The following is a 16,203-nucleotide window of genomic DNA, read 5'->3' as shown; positions in this document are numbered from 1 at the left end:
GGCTACACAGCAAGTAAGTGGCAGTGCCCGGGAGCAGAGCTAGGGAATTCCTGGTGCCCAGCCTTGTGATCATTCCTCACAACCATGCTGGTCAATAAGAGACTGAAGTAGTAGAGTATTTTTTCCAGCAGCATGAGCAGAAATTTACTGAGCAAGTGCAGCATGGAGCTGAAACGAATTTTGTCCAAAGTGCCAGCACCTTACACGACAGGTTATGTAGTGCGGTCGGTCAACAAAACATCCAACAGAGGCTGAGAAAATGGACGCGGGCACAAGGGCCACTTACATGGTAATGTTTCTGCACGGTTCTTTTGGATCATTATGCAGAGCTGTAGCACCAGTTGGGGCGCGCTCTCCAGGAAAGTCTCCAGGAGGCGCAGCATGTTTACGTCTGCATACTCGTACATCATAGCCCAGTAGAAGCGCCGCTGGTGTTCCTTCCGCCTCTGGCTCTGGATCCCCAGGTACATGGTTCGGATATACCTGCAGCACAGGGAAGGAACAAGCCGACCATCAGTCACTGGCAACAGCAGCTGAGAGGGGTCAAATAGCAACCAATGGAATTAGAGCCAGTAGGCCAGTAAAGGATATTTCAGAGCAGGAGGGAGAGCTCTTTATATACCCAGTCGTGTTTTATGTAGAGCTTTCTGTGGGGCCAGTCCAAGACTGTGAAATGAACTCCCACAAGAGCTAAAAACTACCTCAGACATCACTACTTTCTGTACAGTCAAAGACTTCAGAAGCCAGCGCCCAGCCCAGCAGACAAAAATAAACCAATACCGAATAAATCCATTCAAACAAACAAGCAAAAAGAAACCTCGAGCAGTTTTCCCATTGGAGAGAAAAGTGTGAGAGAGGAACTCACACATGTCAAAAGCTAATCACATCATTTAATGCACGGCTGGCCGTGCTCAGATACTAGAGTGACCGGGGCAGTATAAGAATGAGAACAGAATAGAATAGTCCTGGCAGAATCCTCCCCTTCTCTTCAGCCAGGCAAGTCCTAATATTTGCTGACTAAAAGCCACCTTAGACTCTTCCCAGGAACCCAATGAGCCGACTTAATTTCCCTTGGATGTAGCAGCGTCAGCCGCATTCACCTTTAACTCAGAGGAGTGGCTTGCAAAGACTACAGGTCACAGCGTGCCAGGGACCTTGGGTGAAGATGCAGCTTTGAATTAAGACATAGCATCACATCCAGGGACCTAGATCTGCAGCAGGCTGCACCTCCATGTTAAATGTGAGAGCAGCTGCAAGTCACGCTGTAGAACTCCACTGGCCAACCCTGCTCTTAGACAGATTCAGCAGAAAAAAACCATTAAAAACAAAATGCAGATTATAAACTACTCGACAGTGGCTCTTTCAGTCATTTGAAATGTGCCATCTGAAAGGGGTTTTTCCTTCTTTATATGTTTTGTGACTGAACTCCTACCATGGTGAATTCAGGAGTGTTTCTTTTCCCTCTGAAGGGAAACCAAATGCTTGAAGAAAGAATAGTAGTGGAAGTAATTTTGGCGTTTTTTTTTTTTTGAGGAGGATTGTGTGACAGATTTGGAGCTGCTTGGTAATAATTGGTGAATTCTGTATATTGACCTGGTTATTGAGAGGAGATGTTTATTGTGTGAATATTTTGGTTAGTATTATAGGGCGCTGTAGGGAAAAACAAGCAGGAAGGGGAAAAAATGGCTTAAACATAAGCCATTTTCAGCACTTCTGAGAGTTGTTAAGAGAAGAAGCCAGGACAGGAAGAGGCCCCCCGAATACAGAAGAAGGAAAGAACTGTGGCAGGTTTAAAAGGAACACTCACAGAGGACAGAGGAGGGTGATAGTAGTTGTTTGGAGACACAGCTACCTTCTGTGGGTATCTGAAGAAGGTAGGACCTGCCCAGGTTCCTGTCGGGGGCTGGCGACCCTCTAAGTAAGACGTGCAGATTGCTTGTTGTTTGAATACCTTTTCCTTCGAACAATCTAAAAGATTTGTTCCTACCGTTAAAATAGACAACAATGATCTGGTCACTGCAGAGCACTGATCTAAGACACCCAAGGGGAAGAACTGCTGGTGCCAGAACTCAGATGTGCAGGGTAAGGATGGTTGATAGGCAGGGTACAAAAGCCTGGGAAAAACTGAAGAATTTCACCTCAGGAGAGGCAAAGGCATGAGGTCTAAGACCTGAGGGGGTGCACTCAGTGGGTGTGTCTACACAGCACACTAAGCCTGGCCTCCTGACTCAGGTTTGGGCCCAAGGTCCCTTCCGTCCACACAAATCTGTCTGACTCAGGTCAGCAAGTACCCAGGTCTTACAACCTTGCAGTGCGAGAGGGAGTTAGAGACTGACTCTTGCTGTGCTGTGGGTCCAAGCTCCGTCGTTCTGCAGTGTGCAGGCAGCTCAAGTAGGGTTGTCAATTTTCTAATCACACAAAACCAAACACCCCTGTCCCGCCACTTTTGAGGCCCCAGCCCCCCACTCACCCCATCCCCCCATTGCTCACTCTCCCCCACTCTCACTCACTTTCACCAGGTTGAGGCAGGGGTGTGGAAGGGGGTGAGGGCTCCGGCTGGGAGTGCGGGCTCCGGATTGGGGCCAGAAATGAGGGATTCAGGGTATGAGAGTGTGCTCTGGTCTGGGGCAAAGGGTTGGGGTGTGGAGGGGGATGAGGGCTGATTCCCAAATACTTCAGGGAATATTTCATTTCATTTATTTTAAAACTGGTTTCCCTGAACTTTGTTTTAGTTCCATAAATACATTTCTCTTTCTATTAAATCTGGTAAAACCTGTTCTTTGTCTGCATACAAAACCTCTACCTTTTGCACTGACACTAACTGATTAGGCACCTTAATTTTGAACGATAAAGACTGGACTATACTAAAGAGTTATACTGGTATAACTACATCAGTTAGGGATGTGACTTTTTTTACCAGCATAGATATGCTGGTCAAAGCCCTAGTATAGATGTAGTTATACTGGTATAGAAGGACCTTTTTCTAGTACAGCTAATTTGCTTTCTTGAGCCAGAATTAACTATACAATTAACACTGTTATACCAATATAGCAGCATCTACATAGGCTTTTGGGAGGGAGAGGTATTTCCTGCTTGACTATACCAATATAGTTAAAGAAACCCAAAGAAAAGAAAAACTAACCAGGTAATTTCACCCCAGATAAGTTGTTGTTGGCCTAGATTTTCAAAAACAGGAGCCTAAAGTTAGACTCCGAAATCTATATTTAGGCACCAAAGTAAATGGTCTAATTTTCAAAAGCGTTTTGCGCTTTTGAAAGCCACATTATTTATTTAAGAACCTAATTATGCATCCAGGAACCTAACTTCAGTCTCCTATTTTTGCAAATCTTGGCTAATATTTTAAACACAGGTCCCAACAGGATATCGCAACATATAACTAAATTGGGGGAGGGTTTAGAGACAATTTTCTTTACACACAAATAGGGCTGGCTGTTTGCTTTGCTCTGGCAGTCGGCTCAGAATTCCTGTTGGCACAATTACCGTTTTCATTACTTACTACTTAAGTTGCAGTAGCACCAAAATGGGCCAGGTACATTCACTACAGCCCTGCCTCCAAGGAGCATTTTTTTAAAAAAGTCAGAGCCATACGCCCTGAAAACCAGACAGTTAGTCAAACAGCATTTGATTGGGGCTCCAAAACTGCTCCATAAGGCAGAGAGGGATTTCACTTCCCAACCTAGGTGCCTTCTATACACTCTTATTACTTAAGCAGGGCCAGGACTTGGACAGGAGACCAAGAAGTATCAAATTCTGGTCTCTCTACTCCTGTAACATGAATAGGCTGAGTTGTGTTCTGTTACACTGGTGTCAATCCGGAGTGACTCCGTTGACCACAGTGGAGTTATTCTGATAAATTAAAGGCAGGATCTGGCCCCACAGTGCTACTGTGTGTGTAAGGTGGGCAGGATTTGGCTCCCTGTGTAAGAAAACCCAGGTGTTGTAGGAAATGATGCGGGTCATGCCCATGCAGGGGACAAGATGACTTAGATAACATGGAGATGAGTGCAGCATAAATAGTTGGAGACTAGATTATATAGATGGCCATTTATATAGACAGACAGATGCTCTGAATATCTGATCCTACAGTCTTTGCTTATGAGTGGTTCTTTCTCAGGCAAGTGGCTTCAATGTAAACCAGTAAGGATTCTCGGTATGAATAAAGGTTGAGCAGTAACAAAGCAGAGTGTCAGCATAGTAATGCTGTCTCTTTGGTAAGACATAACCCTCAGGTCCTGACTATTGGTGGTAATTAGCTCTCCTGTAGAACCCGAAGCACTGAACAGCACTGCTGCCCACGTAGACTCTGGAGATCAGGAATTGCAGAGGCCCTAGGAGAGCTGGACATGCTAGAAAGCTTGCAAAACATTCAAGCCACCACCTGCAACACAGACCCACGACCCCACTAACTCGTGAAAGGCAGCCAAGAACAATGGAGCCCACTGCTAATGGAAATGATAGTCACCCCTTTCAGAGCACTGAACTGGTCATCCTCCCTGAAAAATACTAGACCTCGCCCAACCCTGAAGACATCCACACTCAATGCAGAAGATCTGTCCAGCTGCTCCTTTGTTCTCCAGACTCTCACCCTTGTGCAAAAATCAACCAGAAAAGAGCAGCAACCAAGCTTCAGCAACATGTAACCTCTGCCAAGTCCCTGGATGCTTCCCAACTGGGCTTCAGACTGTGGCACAGCAAGAAGAAAGCCTTGGTCCCCCTCAGAGAGGAACTTCTCCTGGCACTAGGTAAAAGCCATATCCCAATGATCACACTACTCTGCTCCTGTTCCCTTAAAGCTTATCCTGAGGGGTCCCATGGGGATCCATCCTTCCTCCTCTTCTCTTCAGTATCTACAAGAGCCCACTTGGAGAGGTGGGGTAGCACCAGAGGCCAACAGTATGTCAACAACTCCCCGCAGTTCATCTCATTTTCCACCAACGCGACCAGCACCATCCCGAGGCTGTCACATAGCTTAGAGGAAATCAGCACCCAGATGAAGAGCAGCTGGCTCAAACTAAACCCAGGGAAGGCAGAAGCAGGGAATTTCTCCAACAGAGCATCTATGAAACTGGGAGAGGAGAAGGACAGCACACTCCCTGAAGTCCAATACATCCTTTACCATGCTATTTACCTGGGAAATGATACGCTAAGAAATCCCTAAGACAGACAACCAGACAAAGTACTATGTTCCACTGTCTGTCATTTATAACCGGATTCCACTATATTTGCATCTAATTGGGTGTTGGTCTAGAGTCTCAGCTGGGGTGAACTGACTTCAACGGCACTTCGTTAATTTACATCGGCTTAGAATTTGGCCCACCGTTTTTCATCATAACGAATTAAAAAAAAGGCCAATAGAAAGATATAGCAACAGGGAAGCAAGATGGTAAATTAAATAATTACTCTACTTAAAAACAAAATCAAAGCTACAATTAATATCACGTGCAGTGCGAACATTTTGTGCATGGTTACAAAGCTTTGAGCAATCATTAATTAGGCTCAGAGAATTATTATTTATTATTTGTATTATTGCACCATCTAGGAGCCCCAATCATGGACTCGGATCCCATGCTGGATGTGGTACAAATACAGAACAAAAAAGACAAGGATATCGGAGGCTATTGATATTTTCAACATACAGTCCGCAAAAAAAATCCCTATTAAAATAGTCAAAATCATTGTTTTTCATTCTGTCCTGAACTCACAACAATGGGCTTGGCTGCACTGAATCGGGTAGTTATTTCCAAGCACTGGATATGCTTGGATATGCTGGATATGAGTCAACAGTGTGCCCTTGTTGCCAAGAAGGCTAACAGCATTTTGGGCTGTATAAGTAGGAGCATTTGCCAGCAGATTGAGGGATGTGATCATTCTTTTCTGTTCGACATTGGTGAGGCCTCATCTGGAGTACTGTGCCCAGTTTTGGGACCCACACTACAAGAAGGATGTGGAAAAATTGAAAAGAATCCAGTGGAGGGCAACAAAAATGATTAGAGGGCTGGAGCACATGACTTATGAGGAGAGGCAGAGGGAACTGAAATTATTTAGTCTGCAGAAAAGAAGAATGAGGGGGGATTTGATAGCTGCTTTCAGCTACCTGAAAGAGGGTTCCAAAGAGGATGGATCTAGACTGTTCTCAGTGGTATCAGATGACAGAACAAGGAGCAATGATCTCAAGTTGCAGTAGGGGAGGTTTAGGTTGGATATTAGGAAAAACTTTTTCACTGGGAGGGTGGTGAAGCACTGGACTGGGTTGCCTAGGGATGTGGTGGAATCTCCTTCCTTAGAGGTTTTAAAGGTCAGGCTTGGCAAAGCCCTGGCTGAGATGAGTTAGTTGGGGATTGGTCCTGCTTTGAGTAGGGGGTTGGACTAGATGACCTCCTGAGGTCCCTTCCAATCCTGATATTCTATGATTCTGTGATTCACTGTAATGTTATAACAGTGTAACAGCTCAGATCAAAAACAGGCCATAAGCCACTGATCTCTGGAACTGTTTTGATGCCTACAGGATCCTCTATATGCGTACACTTCTGTGCACATCTCATATCACTGCCATGTCAAAAACAAACAAGGACAACATAAGAACTTTGGGGGGAAAGCATCTGCAGTGGACCATTTCCTCCTTTAATCTGATCCAGCTTCCATGTACAGTAGTCATCACGGCCACAATTTTCAAAAAGTGACGAGTGATTTGGGCTGCTGTATTTCTGATGAGCTGTGCTTTCTGAAGTTCTCCAGTACTGCACTCAAAAATGGAAGCATTCAAAACCATTGGGTACTTGAGAAAAATCTGTAATTTTTATTTAAAAATTTATATTTGAACTCCAAAACCTCAACAAGAAGCCTGTTCATCACGCTTTATAAATTCATCTGACATAGTCCCTCTCATACACAGCATCCTCTGTTCTGTACTGCCCAGTAACCTTGTCTAGCTTCATAGTATAATTACCCTTAGCTCAATTAATTGCTTTAATCACCTATCACTTAAGAGTAAACAGTGAATAATCATAGAATTATAAGACTGGAAGGGACCTCAAGAGGTCATCTAATCCAGTCCTCTGCACTCATATCCAGACCATTCCTGAGATGTGTTTAGGTTATTTATCCAGAACACCATCGAACAGAAAATAAGCTGGTTTATACTTTACAGACTCCGAGGGTACATCTACACTGCAAAAATAGCCCCATGGCAGCAAGTCCCAGAGCCAGGGTTAGCTGACTCAGGATCTTGGTGCTTCAACTACTAAAAATAGCAGTGTAGATGTCCTAGCGAGAGCTGGAGCATGGGCTCTGAAACATATCGTGAGGTCTGGGTCTAAGAACCCAGGCTCCAGCCCAAGCGGGAATGCTTACACTGCTATTTTTTTACTCTGTAGCATGAGCCCTGTGAGCTTGGGTCAGTTGTGCTGAGCTCTGCTGTGGGTTTGGGGTTTGTTTGTTTTGCAGTGTAGATGTCCCCTGAGGGGTTTAAATCCTGCAAAGCTCAATCGTTCCTCTGCACTTTCCAGGTGATTGGATCTGTAAATTACTCAGAGCCGGAGAGCCACCTGCAAAGTTTTGCTGCGCACTGGATATTATTTTCTAATTTCTACTATTCATTACTTTAGACATGCTATTTTCAAAAGAGCTCAGCACTGGCCAACTCTGCCCCTTCTGAAGCCAAGGAGAGAGCTCTGTTAAGACAAAGCTGCAGTTTTTCAATATATGTCCTATAGAAGACAAAATCATATGTGCAAACATGAAATGAGACATTTTTGCAGGAATAACTATTTAACTTGATTTAGTCGGGGATTGGTCCTGCTTTGAGCACGGAGTTGGACTGGATCACCTCCTGAGGTCCCTTCCAACCATGACATTCTTTGATTCTATGAACTTCCATTCGTTTTCAAGAAATATTATTTTCAATCTATTATCTGGTTGAGATAATGTTTTACTGATCCACTGCTGTGGAAACAGCAAACAGAAGACAGGCAAACAGAGGGAGTTTGCCTGGGAATTGTCCAAGAGGCACTAAGTTGAGTGCTGTATTAAGGGGGCTCTGTTGTGAGCTGGTGGAGTGAATATCCGAGTGCCTGTCTGCTGTGACCCTTGGTTTGACTGGAGCTAGTTGCAGGGACTGTTTGACTGCGTTTGTGTGTCTGAAAAGTGGGAATTGGGAGTGCTTTGTTCCAGGTGGACCTTGAGTGGTTGATTGGAGGGAAGGCTTTGAGCCGGGCCAACTGCTTTGAGCCAGCAGTCTTATAAAAAAGCAGCCAGTTGCGAACTAAGTGAGCAGTGAACAGATTTCACTCCATGCATCTGAAGAAGTGGGCTTTTTACCCATGAAAGCTTATGCCCAAATAAATCTGTTAGTCTTTAAGGTGCCACCAGACTCCTTGTTGTTTTTATGAGCAGAGGACAGGGAAACATAGGGAGTTCCCACAGAGGTTTTTTTGCCTTTCAGGCTTCTGTGAGCAGTAAATACAACACCTGAAGAGGCTGTTAGAAGGAAGACATGGATAGTGAGTGATCAGTTATTGTGACCTGCACAGGATGTGCCAGGTTTGTCATTCTCCCAGATGACAGAAGAGACTTCGCCTGTACGAAGTGCAAGCTGGTCTCCATCTTGGAAGAGAAGGTTAAAGGTCTAGAGATCCAAATATCAACCCTGCGTTGCATCAGAGAAAAGGAAGATTTTCTGAACAGATGTCCGCTTTTGGCGACTGCAGGCACAGCATGCTGAAGAATCTGAGGGGACAGTGCATAACAGGGAAGAAAACTGGCAGCATGTGACCTCCAGAAGAAGAAAGAGGAGAACCCATGTATCCTCAATGCAGATAGAGGTAAGAGACTGTTTTCAGGCTCTTTGCACAGGTATTACGGAGGAGAATGGTTTGGAAGAGTTATCTGAGGGAAGGGATCAGAAGGAGACCCCATCGGCCAGAAGACATGGGATGCATTGTTCTAGGGATAGGGGTTCCATGAACACTGCTCCCAAGAGGAGGAGATGTGTGGTGGTGTTGGGGACTCCCTCCTAAGGGGGATGGAGTCATTCATCTCCTGTCCAGACTGGGAAATTTGAGAAGTGTTCTGCTTGCCTGGAGCTAGAATTCAGGAGGTGACTGAGTGTCTGCCAGGACTGATCAAGCCCTCGGACCGCTACCCCTTTCTATTTCTCCACATGGGCACCAACAAAACTGCCAAGAATGACCTTGAGCAGGTCACTGCAGGCTACATGGCTCTAGGAAGAAGGATAAAAGGAGTTTGAGGCGCAAGTTGTTTTTGCATCCATCCTCCCTGTTGAAGGAAAAGGCCCAGGTAGGGACCATCAAAATGTGGAGGTAAATGTGTGGTTACACAGATGGTATCAGAGAGAGGGGTTTGGATTCTTCGACCATGGGATGTTGTTCCAGGAAGGAGGATTGCTAGGAAGAGATGGGATCCACCTAACGAAGAGAGGGAAGAGCATCTTCGCAGGCAGGCTGGCTAACCCAGTGAGAAGGACTTTAAACTAGGTTCACTGGGGAATGGTGACCTAAGCCCAGAGGTCAGTGGGGAAGTGGGATACTGGGAGGAAACACAAGGAGGAGGGTGCAATAGGGGAGGCCTCCTGATTCATACTGAGAAAATCGGGCAATTGGCTAGTTATCTTAGATGCCTGTACACAAACGCAAGAAGCCTAGGAAACAAGCAGGAAGAATTGGAAGTCCTGGCACAGTCAAGGAACTATGATGTGATTAGAATAATAGAGACTTGGTGGGGTAACTCACATGACTGGATCACTGTTGAGAGTCTTTGGGTTAAGTTTAGAGGTGAGAGCAACAAGGGTGATGTCGTGGTGGGCGTCTGCTATAGACAGCCAGACGAGGAGGATCAAGTTTGTCTGCTTCATCCTTCTGGTCTGGTTGTCTATAGCAGAATCCCACCACAACATCTGTCTTTGGACAACTAACAGAAGTTTCCAGATTACAGGCCCTGGTTCTAATGGAGGACTTCAATCACCCTGACATCTGCTAGGAGAGCAATACAGCAGTGCACAGACAATCCAGGACGTTTTTGGAGAGTGTTTGCGGGCAACTTCCTGGTGCAAGTGCTGGAGGAACCAACTAGGGGCAGAGCTCCTCTTGGCCTGCTGCTCACAAACAGGGAAGAATTGGTAGGAGAAGTAGAAGTGGGTGGCAAACTGGGCAGCAGTGACCATGAGATGGTCGAGCTCAGGATCCTGCCAAAAGGAAGAAAGGATGGCAGCAGAATACAGACCCTGGGGTTTAGAAAAGCAGACTTTGACTCCCTTAGCGAACTGATGGGCATGGTCCCCTGGGAGGCTAGTATGAGGGGACAAGGAGTCCAGGAAATCTGGCTGTATTTTAAAGCACCCTTATTGAGGGCGCAGGAACAAACTATCCCGATGTGCAAAAGAAGAGCAAATATGGCAGGCAACCAGCTTGCCTTAACAGAGAAATCTTTAAGATCTGTCTACACAATTAATCTCGAGCGACCAGGATTGCTGGAAGCTGAATACCCTGACAAGGCAGAGGACTCATGTTGTACAGAACCCCTTTTCCAGACTGTGGTAGGAAGTAGCCCAGGGAATCTAGACTTTGGTCCTGTTTTGTGGTTGGAACCCAAGTCAGCATGTTTCGATGGGATCACTGCTGACCCAGTGGTAGAGCCCTGCACCACTCTCAGGGCCCTGGCTGGGACCTGGTGGAGTAGGGTGGGTCCCGGTCCCCCTATCCCCTGTGGTTGCCCTACCCCTAGGGTGGCTGCCTACTCACCTTAGGCCAAGAGGCCTGCATTTGTCCGCTGTGTGCCTAAGCCAGGAGGACAGGCATTAGACTGCTTGCTGCCCTGCCCTGCTTTGCTGTTCTGCCCTACCCTGCCAAAGGGGCCTCAGACTCTGGCACTTGATTGGCTAATTCCCTGATGCTGGGCAGTGTCCCAGTGATGTAGTGAGGCTCTGTGGCCTCTCACTGAGCCTTGAGGGAGGCCAATTGCTAACCCAGTACAACATCAGATGTGTCCTTTAACGCTCTGCCAGTATGGCTAAGGTTAACTTTAAATAAGGTCTTTTGCATACAGCATCACCTAGTGGCTGTACAGTAGAATACAGTTTAAGATTCCATTATAAGAGCCACAAAATATTTAAGGCGGATGATGACATGACACTGTGCTGTGGTGCTTGCGTTGTTCTAACCCAAAGATAGCTCATCATCACCTAATGGCTCTCTACAAGTCAACCTACACCAACAGCTCTGTGATTGATTTGGAGCTTCCTGGAATAATTTATGAATACTATAGGTTTATCTGAGTGTTGTAAGAGGGAATACTGTATGAAAACAGAGTTATGTTAAGAAGAAACTGACAGCTTGCAGCCAGCAAGGAGTACAGTGGCCTCAGATAGTTATCCCTCTAAAAACATTTACGAGACTTAGGAAGGAACCATCAATTGCGCACAGGCAAAATGGGAAATGACTGCCTATGAAGGAGTACTCTGGAGAGGGATCTGGGGACTATAATGGATTACAAGTTAAATATGTGTCAACAGTGTAACACTGTTGCAAAAAAAGCAAACATCATTCTGGGATGTATTAGCAGGAGTGTTGTAAACAAGACGCAAGAAGTAATTCTTCTGCTCTACTCCGCGCTGATTAGGCCTCAACTGGAGTATTGTGTCCAGTTCTGGGTGCCACATTTCAGGAAAGATGGGGACAAATTGGAGAAAGTCCAGAGGAGAGCAACAAAAATGATTAAGGGTCTAGAAAACATGACCTCTGAGGAAAAAAATGAGTGTTTAGTCTGGAGAAGAGAAGATGGGGGGTGGGGAGAGGCATGATAACGGTTTTCAAGGATCTAAAAGGTTGTTACAAGGAGGAGAGTGACAATTTGTTCTTGTTAACCCTTGAGGATAGGATAAGAAGCAATGGGCTTAAAATGCAGCAAGGGGATTTAAGTCGTATATTAGGAAAAACTTCCTAACTGTTGGGGTGATTAAGCACTTGAATAAATTGCCAAGGGAGGTTGTGGAATCTCCATCATTGGAGATTTTTAAGAGCAGGCTGGACAAGCACCTGTCAGGGATGGTCTAGATAATACTTAGTTCTGCCTTGAGTGCAGGGGACTGGACTAGATGACCTGTTGAGGTCCCTTCCAGGCCTACACTTGATTCTATGGGTCTTTTGCTTTGAGGTTCTGGCTCAGCTTCCTGTGGAGCTCACCTGGGCAGCAGGTCCAAGGCTGTGAGCTGAGAGAACAAAGAACTTTGGCTGAATTTAAAGCCAGGCCTTCAGGGACTTGGGGAGAGAGATTTAAGGGGACTGACTGAGACCACAACCTCAGAGATTGGGAGTCTGGGGTAAGATAGGCCTGCCTAGTGCAGTAGGTATAGACTATTTGTTGTTTTCAAAATCCTTTTATCCAGGGCCGGCTCCAGGCCCCAGTGCGCCAAGCGTGTGCTTGGGGCAGCATGCCGCGGGGGGCGCTCTGCTGGTTGCCGGGAGGGCGGCTGGCGGCTCCGGTGGACCTCCCGCAGGCGTGCCTGTGGAGGGTCCGCTGGTCCCGCGGCTCTGGTGGAGCATCCGCAGGCACGCCTGCGGGAGGTCCACCGGAGCTGCAGGACTGGCGAGCGGCAGAGCGCTCCCCGCTGCATGCCGCTGTGCTTCAGGCGGCGAAATGGCTAGAGCCAGCCCTGTTTTTATCTTAGCTTTGTTCCTACTGTTTAGACTAAGCAATACTTTGGTTTTAAGAAGGCTGTTTTGGGTCACTGTCATTAGTCACAGGCTCCCAAAGGGAAGTACCACAGGTGTCTGAACCCATTTGGACCTGTAGGGCTCGATCCATACCCAGGATGCTGTAGCCCAAGGCCTGGTCACAGGTTCCCACCCTGAGAGAGGTGAAGGCTTGGGGCCTGAGTGAGGTGCACTCAGACCCTAGGGAGGGGTCAGGGCTGCAGCCAGCCCTATCACCCTGACAGGCTCACAGTTCTCCACACCTATCAGTTGCAAGGACAGAGGGGTGTTTTTTCTTCCCCTCTGGCACCTTTGCTCAGCATGGGCCCCTCTCCTGTTATGGCTTTTCCACTCACATTTGGTCTGTGATTAGGGTGATCAGACAGCAAGTGTGAAAAATTGGGATGGGGGGTGGGGGGCGGGTAATAGAAGCCTATTTAAGAAAAAGACCCAAAAATCGGGACTGTCCCTATAAAATCAGGACATCTGGTCATCCTATCTGCGATTAGGCAGAGTGAGGCCAACGAGACCTGCAGACTGCACAGCTGGGAGCAGGGAACACCACTCCATTCTAGAACCATGGGATGAATTTTAGCATTGTTCCATTTGATTGTTTCATGCTCACGAGTAATTTAAAAGATCAGAACAACAATAGCCACAAATCAGACACACCGCTGCTGTGAAGCAGATCTCGGGTTTGGGAAATGGGAGGATTAACAAAACCACATATGCCTTGTGCATTCCTGTCCCCAGGCAACCTCTCTTGACACAGAATCTGGGTTTCCTGTTGCTTTCCTTAATAGAACCCTTACTGTAAAAGGGCTTTGATTTGGTTGAAACAAAGACATATGGCCAACAGTTGCTGTGCTTTGAGCAGTAACTCCAAAACAATAGACAGACACACAGCTCTGCTGAAACCTCCATCTTCAATGTTCATCCTTGCTTAAATGCATAATGCTGTAACAAATTCATGGTCACTTAGGAATGGCCCCGTGCAGATCATGCAGTTTCATGGCACAAAAAGGAGGAGGTGGGGAGTAGGGGAAGTTAGAATTCAGGTCCTTCTTCTCTAGAAGCACAAGCCTCTACCAGTGGAATGAAAGGAGAATCCATGTTAGCTGCCAGTAGCCTAGGGACTAGAACTGGTTGCTATTTTTCATCAAAAATTTTTCCAAAGAAAACGAAAACATTGGGTGGGTGGGTGGAGTTGGCCCTTCTCTGCCTTGTTCAGTGGGAAAAAAGGGACAGAAGGGGATGGGCGAGAGACAAAAACATTTTTTTTGTTCCCTTTAGGTTTGTCAACAAACCTGAAAAATCTCATGACAAGTTCCAAAGTAAATGAAAATATTCCGGTTCTTTTGAGAAGTATCACAGAAAACCTTTCCCATGTTTCTCCCAGCTCTAACAAGGACCATGATGCACAGTTTAACATTTTTTATTTTGGACAGTAGAGGGCAGCAGTACACAACTCAATTCATTAGACTTTCCCACTGCTGGCCGTGGGTTTTGAGTTTAGGACCTTCCTCTCCGAAACACACGGCCACTTGATTAGCTGAAGGAGTTGCTCTGTTATCACACAGTGGCTGTGTCCACACTAGGGTGATCAGACAGCCAGTATGAAAAATTTTGTGTGTGCGTGTGTGTATGTGTGTGTCGGGGGGGGGGGGTGTAATAGGCACCTATGTAAGACAAAGCCCCAAATATCAGGACAGTCCCTATAAAATCAGGACATCTGGTCGCCCTACTCCACACTATACTCTCGAGGTACAACTGCTGCACATGTAGACATACCTGAGATAGCTTTGATCTAGCTAGCTCCAGTACCACAGCACTGAAGCCCGAGAACAGACTTCTGCATGGGTTAACTGCTGAGTAATTACCCAGGGTTTCAGGTGGGCTTGGATAGCCTCCACTCAAAATCATGTTGCTGCAGCTTCACTGCTCCAGCACCTGGGCTAGCTAGATGAAAGATGGCTCGGGTACATCAACACAAGTTCATAGATCACAGATCATAGAATATCAGGGTTGGAAGGGACCTCAGGAGGTCATCTAGTCCACCTCCCTGCTCAAAGCAGGACCAATCCCCAGATCCCTAAACGGCCCCCTCAAGGACTGAACTCACAACCCTGGGTTTAGCAGGCCAGAAGAAAAACTGCTGACCACTAGCAAAGCAGGGGACAGAAGTGCTCCGAATGACCACCCTGGGCGATAAGAAGGAACAGAGGGCACAGGGCTGCAGTGCAGACGTACTCTTAGGGCAAGTCTAAACTGGAGGTTTTGCTCCTGCCTGAGCACCAATGAACTCGAGTTAGCTAACGTGTCTGTAAAACAGTCCAGATGCACCACGGTGTTTGCGGTTTACACTCGGCTGAGTGCTAGGCTAAATCACGAATGTTTGTGTCTTGGAACAAATGTTTGCAGCATGTCTAGACTAACCTTAATGAATGTGCCAGCCTGCTGGCAATCAATTCATCCCTGTTAAAACAGGAGCAGAACTTCTGGCGCAGGCATCCTGTTAAAGCAACACGCTCCCCTCCTAGCCACATGGCCTATTTAATCTCTGATAGAGTTCCCTGCCTAGGCATGGAGCTCCCTTTCCCACTAGTTGGAGTTTCATACAAGCAGGCAGAGCATACCACCAGAGTCCAGCTCACACAAGAGGAGGATTATCAGTGCTGGAGAGACCTCTCTGCTATATGAGCTGCAGGATTTCTCATACTCCAGTAGAGGGCGGTAGACCACACATGCATATGCTAATCACGTCCCTTCCCCTCCTCCCCAGCTAGGGTGACCAGACAGCAAATGTGAAAAATCGGGTTGGAGTGGGGGGGGGGGGGTAATAGGATCCTATATAAGAGAAAGACCCAAAAATCGGGACTGTCCCTATAAAAGCAGGATATCTGGTCACTCTATTCCCAGCACAAGTGACAACAATTCTCAGGTTCAAGATAGGGTCGTCTAGGGTCCAGCCAAAATCAGCGGTTGCATTTCGGTAATGATCCAGAGCTGCATGCCATGCTCATTGACACTTCCGCCATCCACTGCTGCTAACAGCACATCACTGTGTTAGACATCACACACACACACACCGTATTTGTGTCTAGCAGCGATGAGCCAATTTCAGCCTGGGGGCCAGGCCACTGAAATCAGGGAGTTCCACTGGCGATGAATGTGTTCCCGCATTTTGCCATGTCTATAGTATACAGAAATCAAATGGTGTGGCTGGAAGGACGGGCTCAGATCACAGCTATTTTTAGCTTTGCAGAAGCAGGACATATCTTAACAGCGGGTTGGCTTATGTTCTGGAGTCACACAGCGGAGTGATGAGCATCCTTCCCAGAGAACCACAGAGAATCACAGCAGGTTTAACTCTTGACATCTTAGGGCAGCGGACAGCACCATCCAGAGCCTATCTTGATTTATACCAGGGGCAGGCAACCTGTAGCAAGCATGCCAAAGGCGGCACACGAGCTGATTT

At 46.7% G+C, this 16,203-nt stretch overlaps 1 protein-coding gene across 1 annotated transcript in view; it reads right to left on the bottom strand.

Annotated features, from left to right (window-relative positions):
• Nucleotides 1-16,203, bottom strand: part of XKR6 (XK related 6) — a 315,700-nt gene that overhangs the window by 25,378 nt on the left and 274,119 nt on the right. Inside the window, exon 2 of the mRNA XM_050948822.1 lies at nucleotides 287-483. Within this exon, the coding sequence (XP_050804779.1) occupies nucleotides 287-483 (197 nt within the window). The remainder of the gene's footprint in view (nucleotides 1-286; nucleotides 484-16,203) is intronic.

The sequence above is a fragment of the Gopherus flavomarginatus genome, chromosome 4 (assembly GCF_025201925.1).
Source record: "Gopherus flavomarginatus isolate rGopFla2 chromosome 4, rGopFla2.mat.asm, whole genome shotgun sequence".
Lineage (NCBI taxonomy): Eukaryota > Metazoa > Chordata > Testudines > Testudinidae > Gopherus > Gopherus flavomarginatus.
This window is presented reverse-complemented; position numbering and strand designations above follow the sequence as displayed.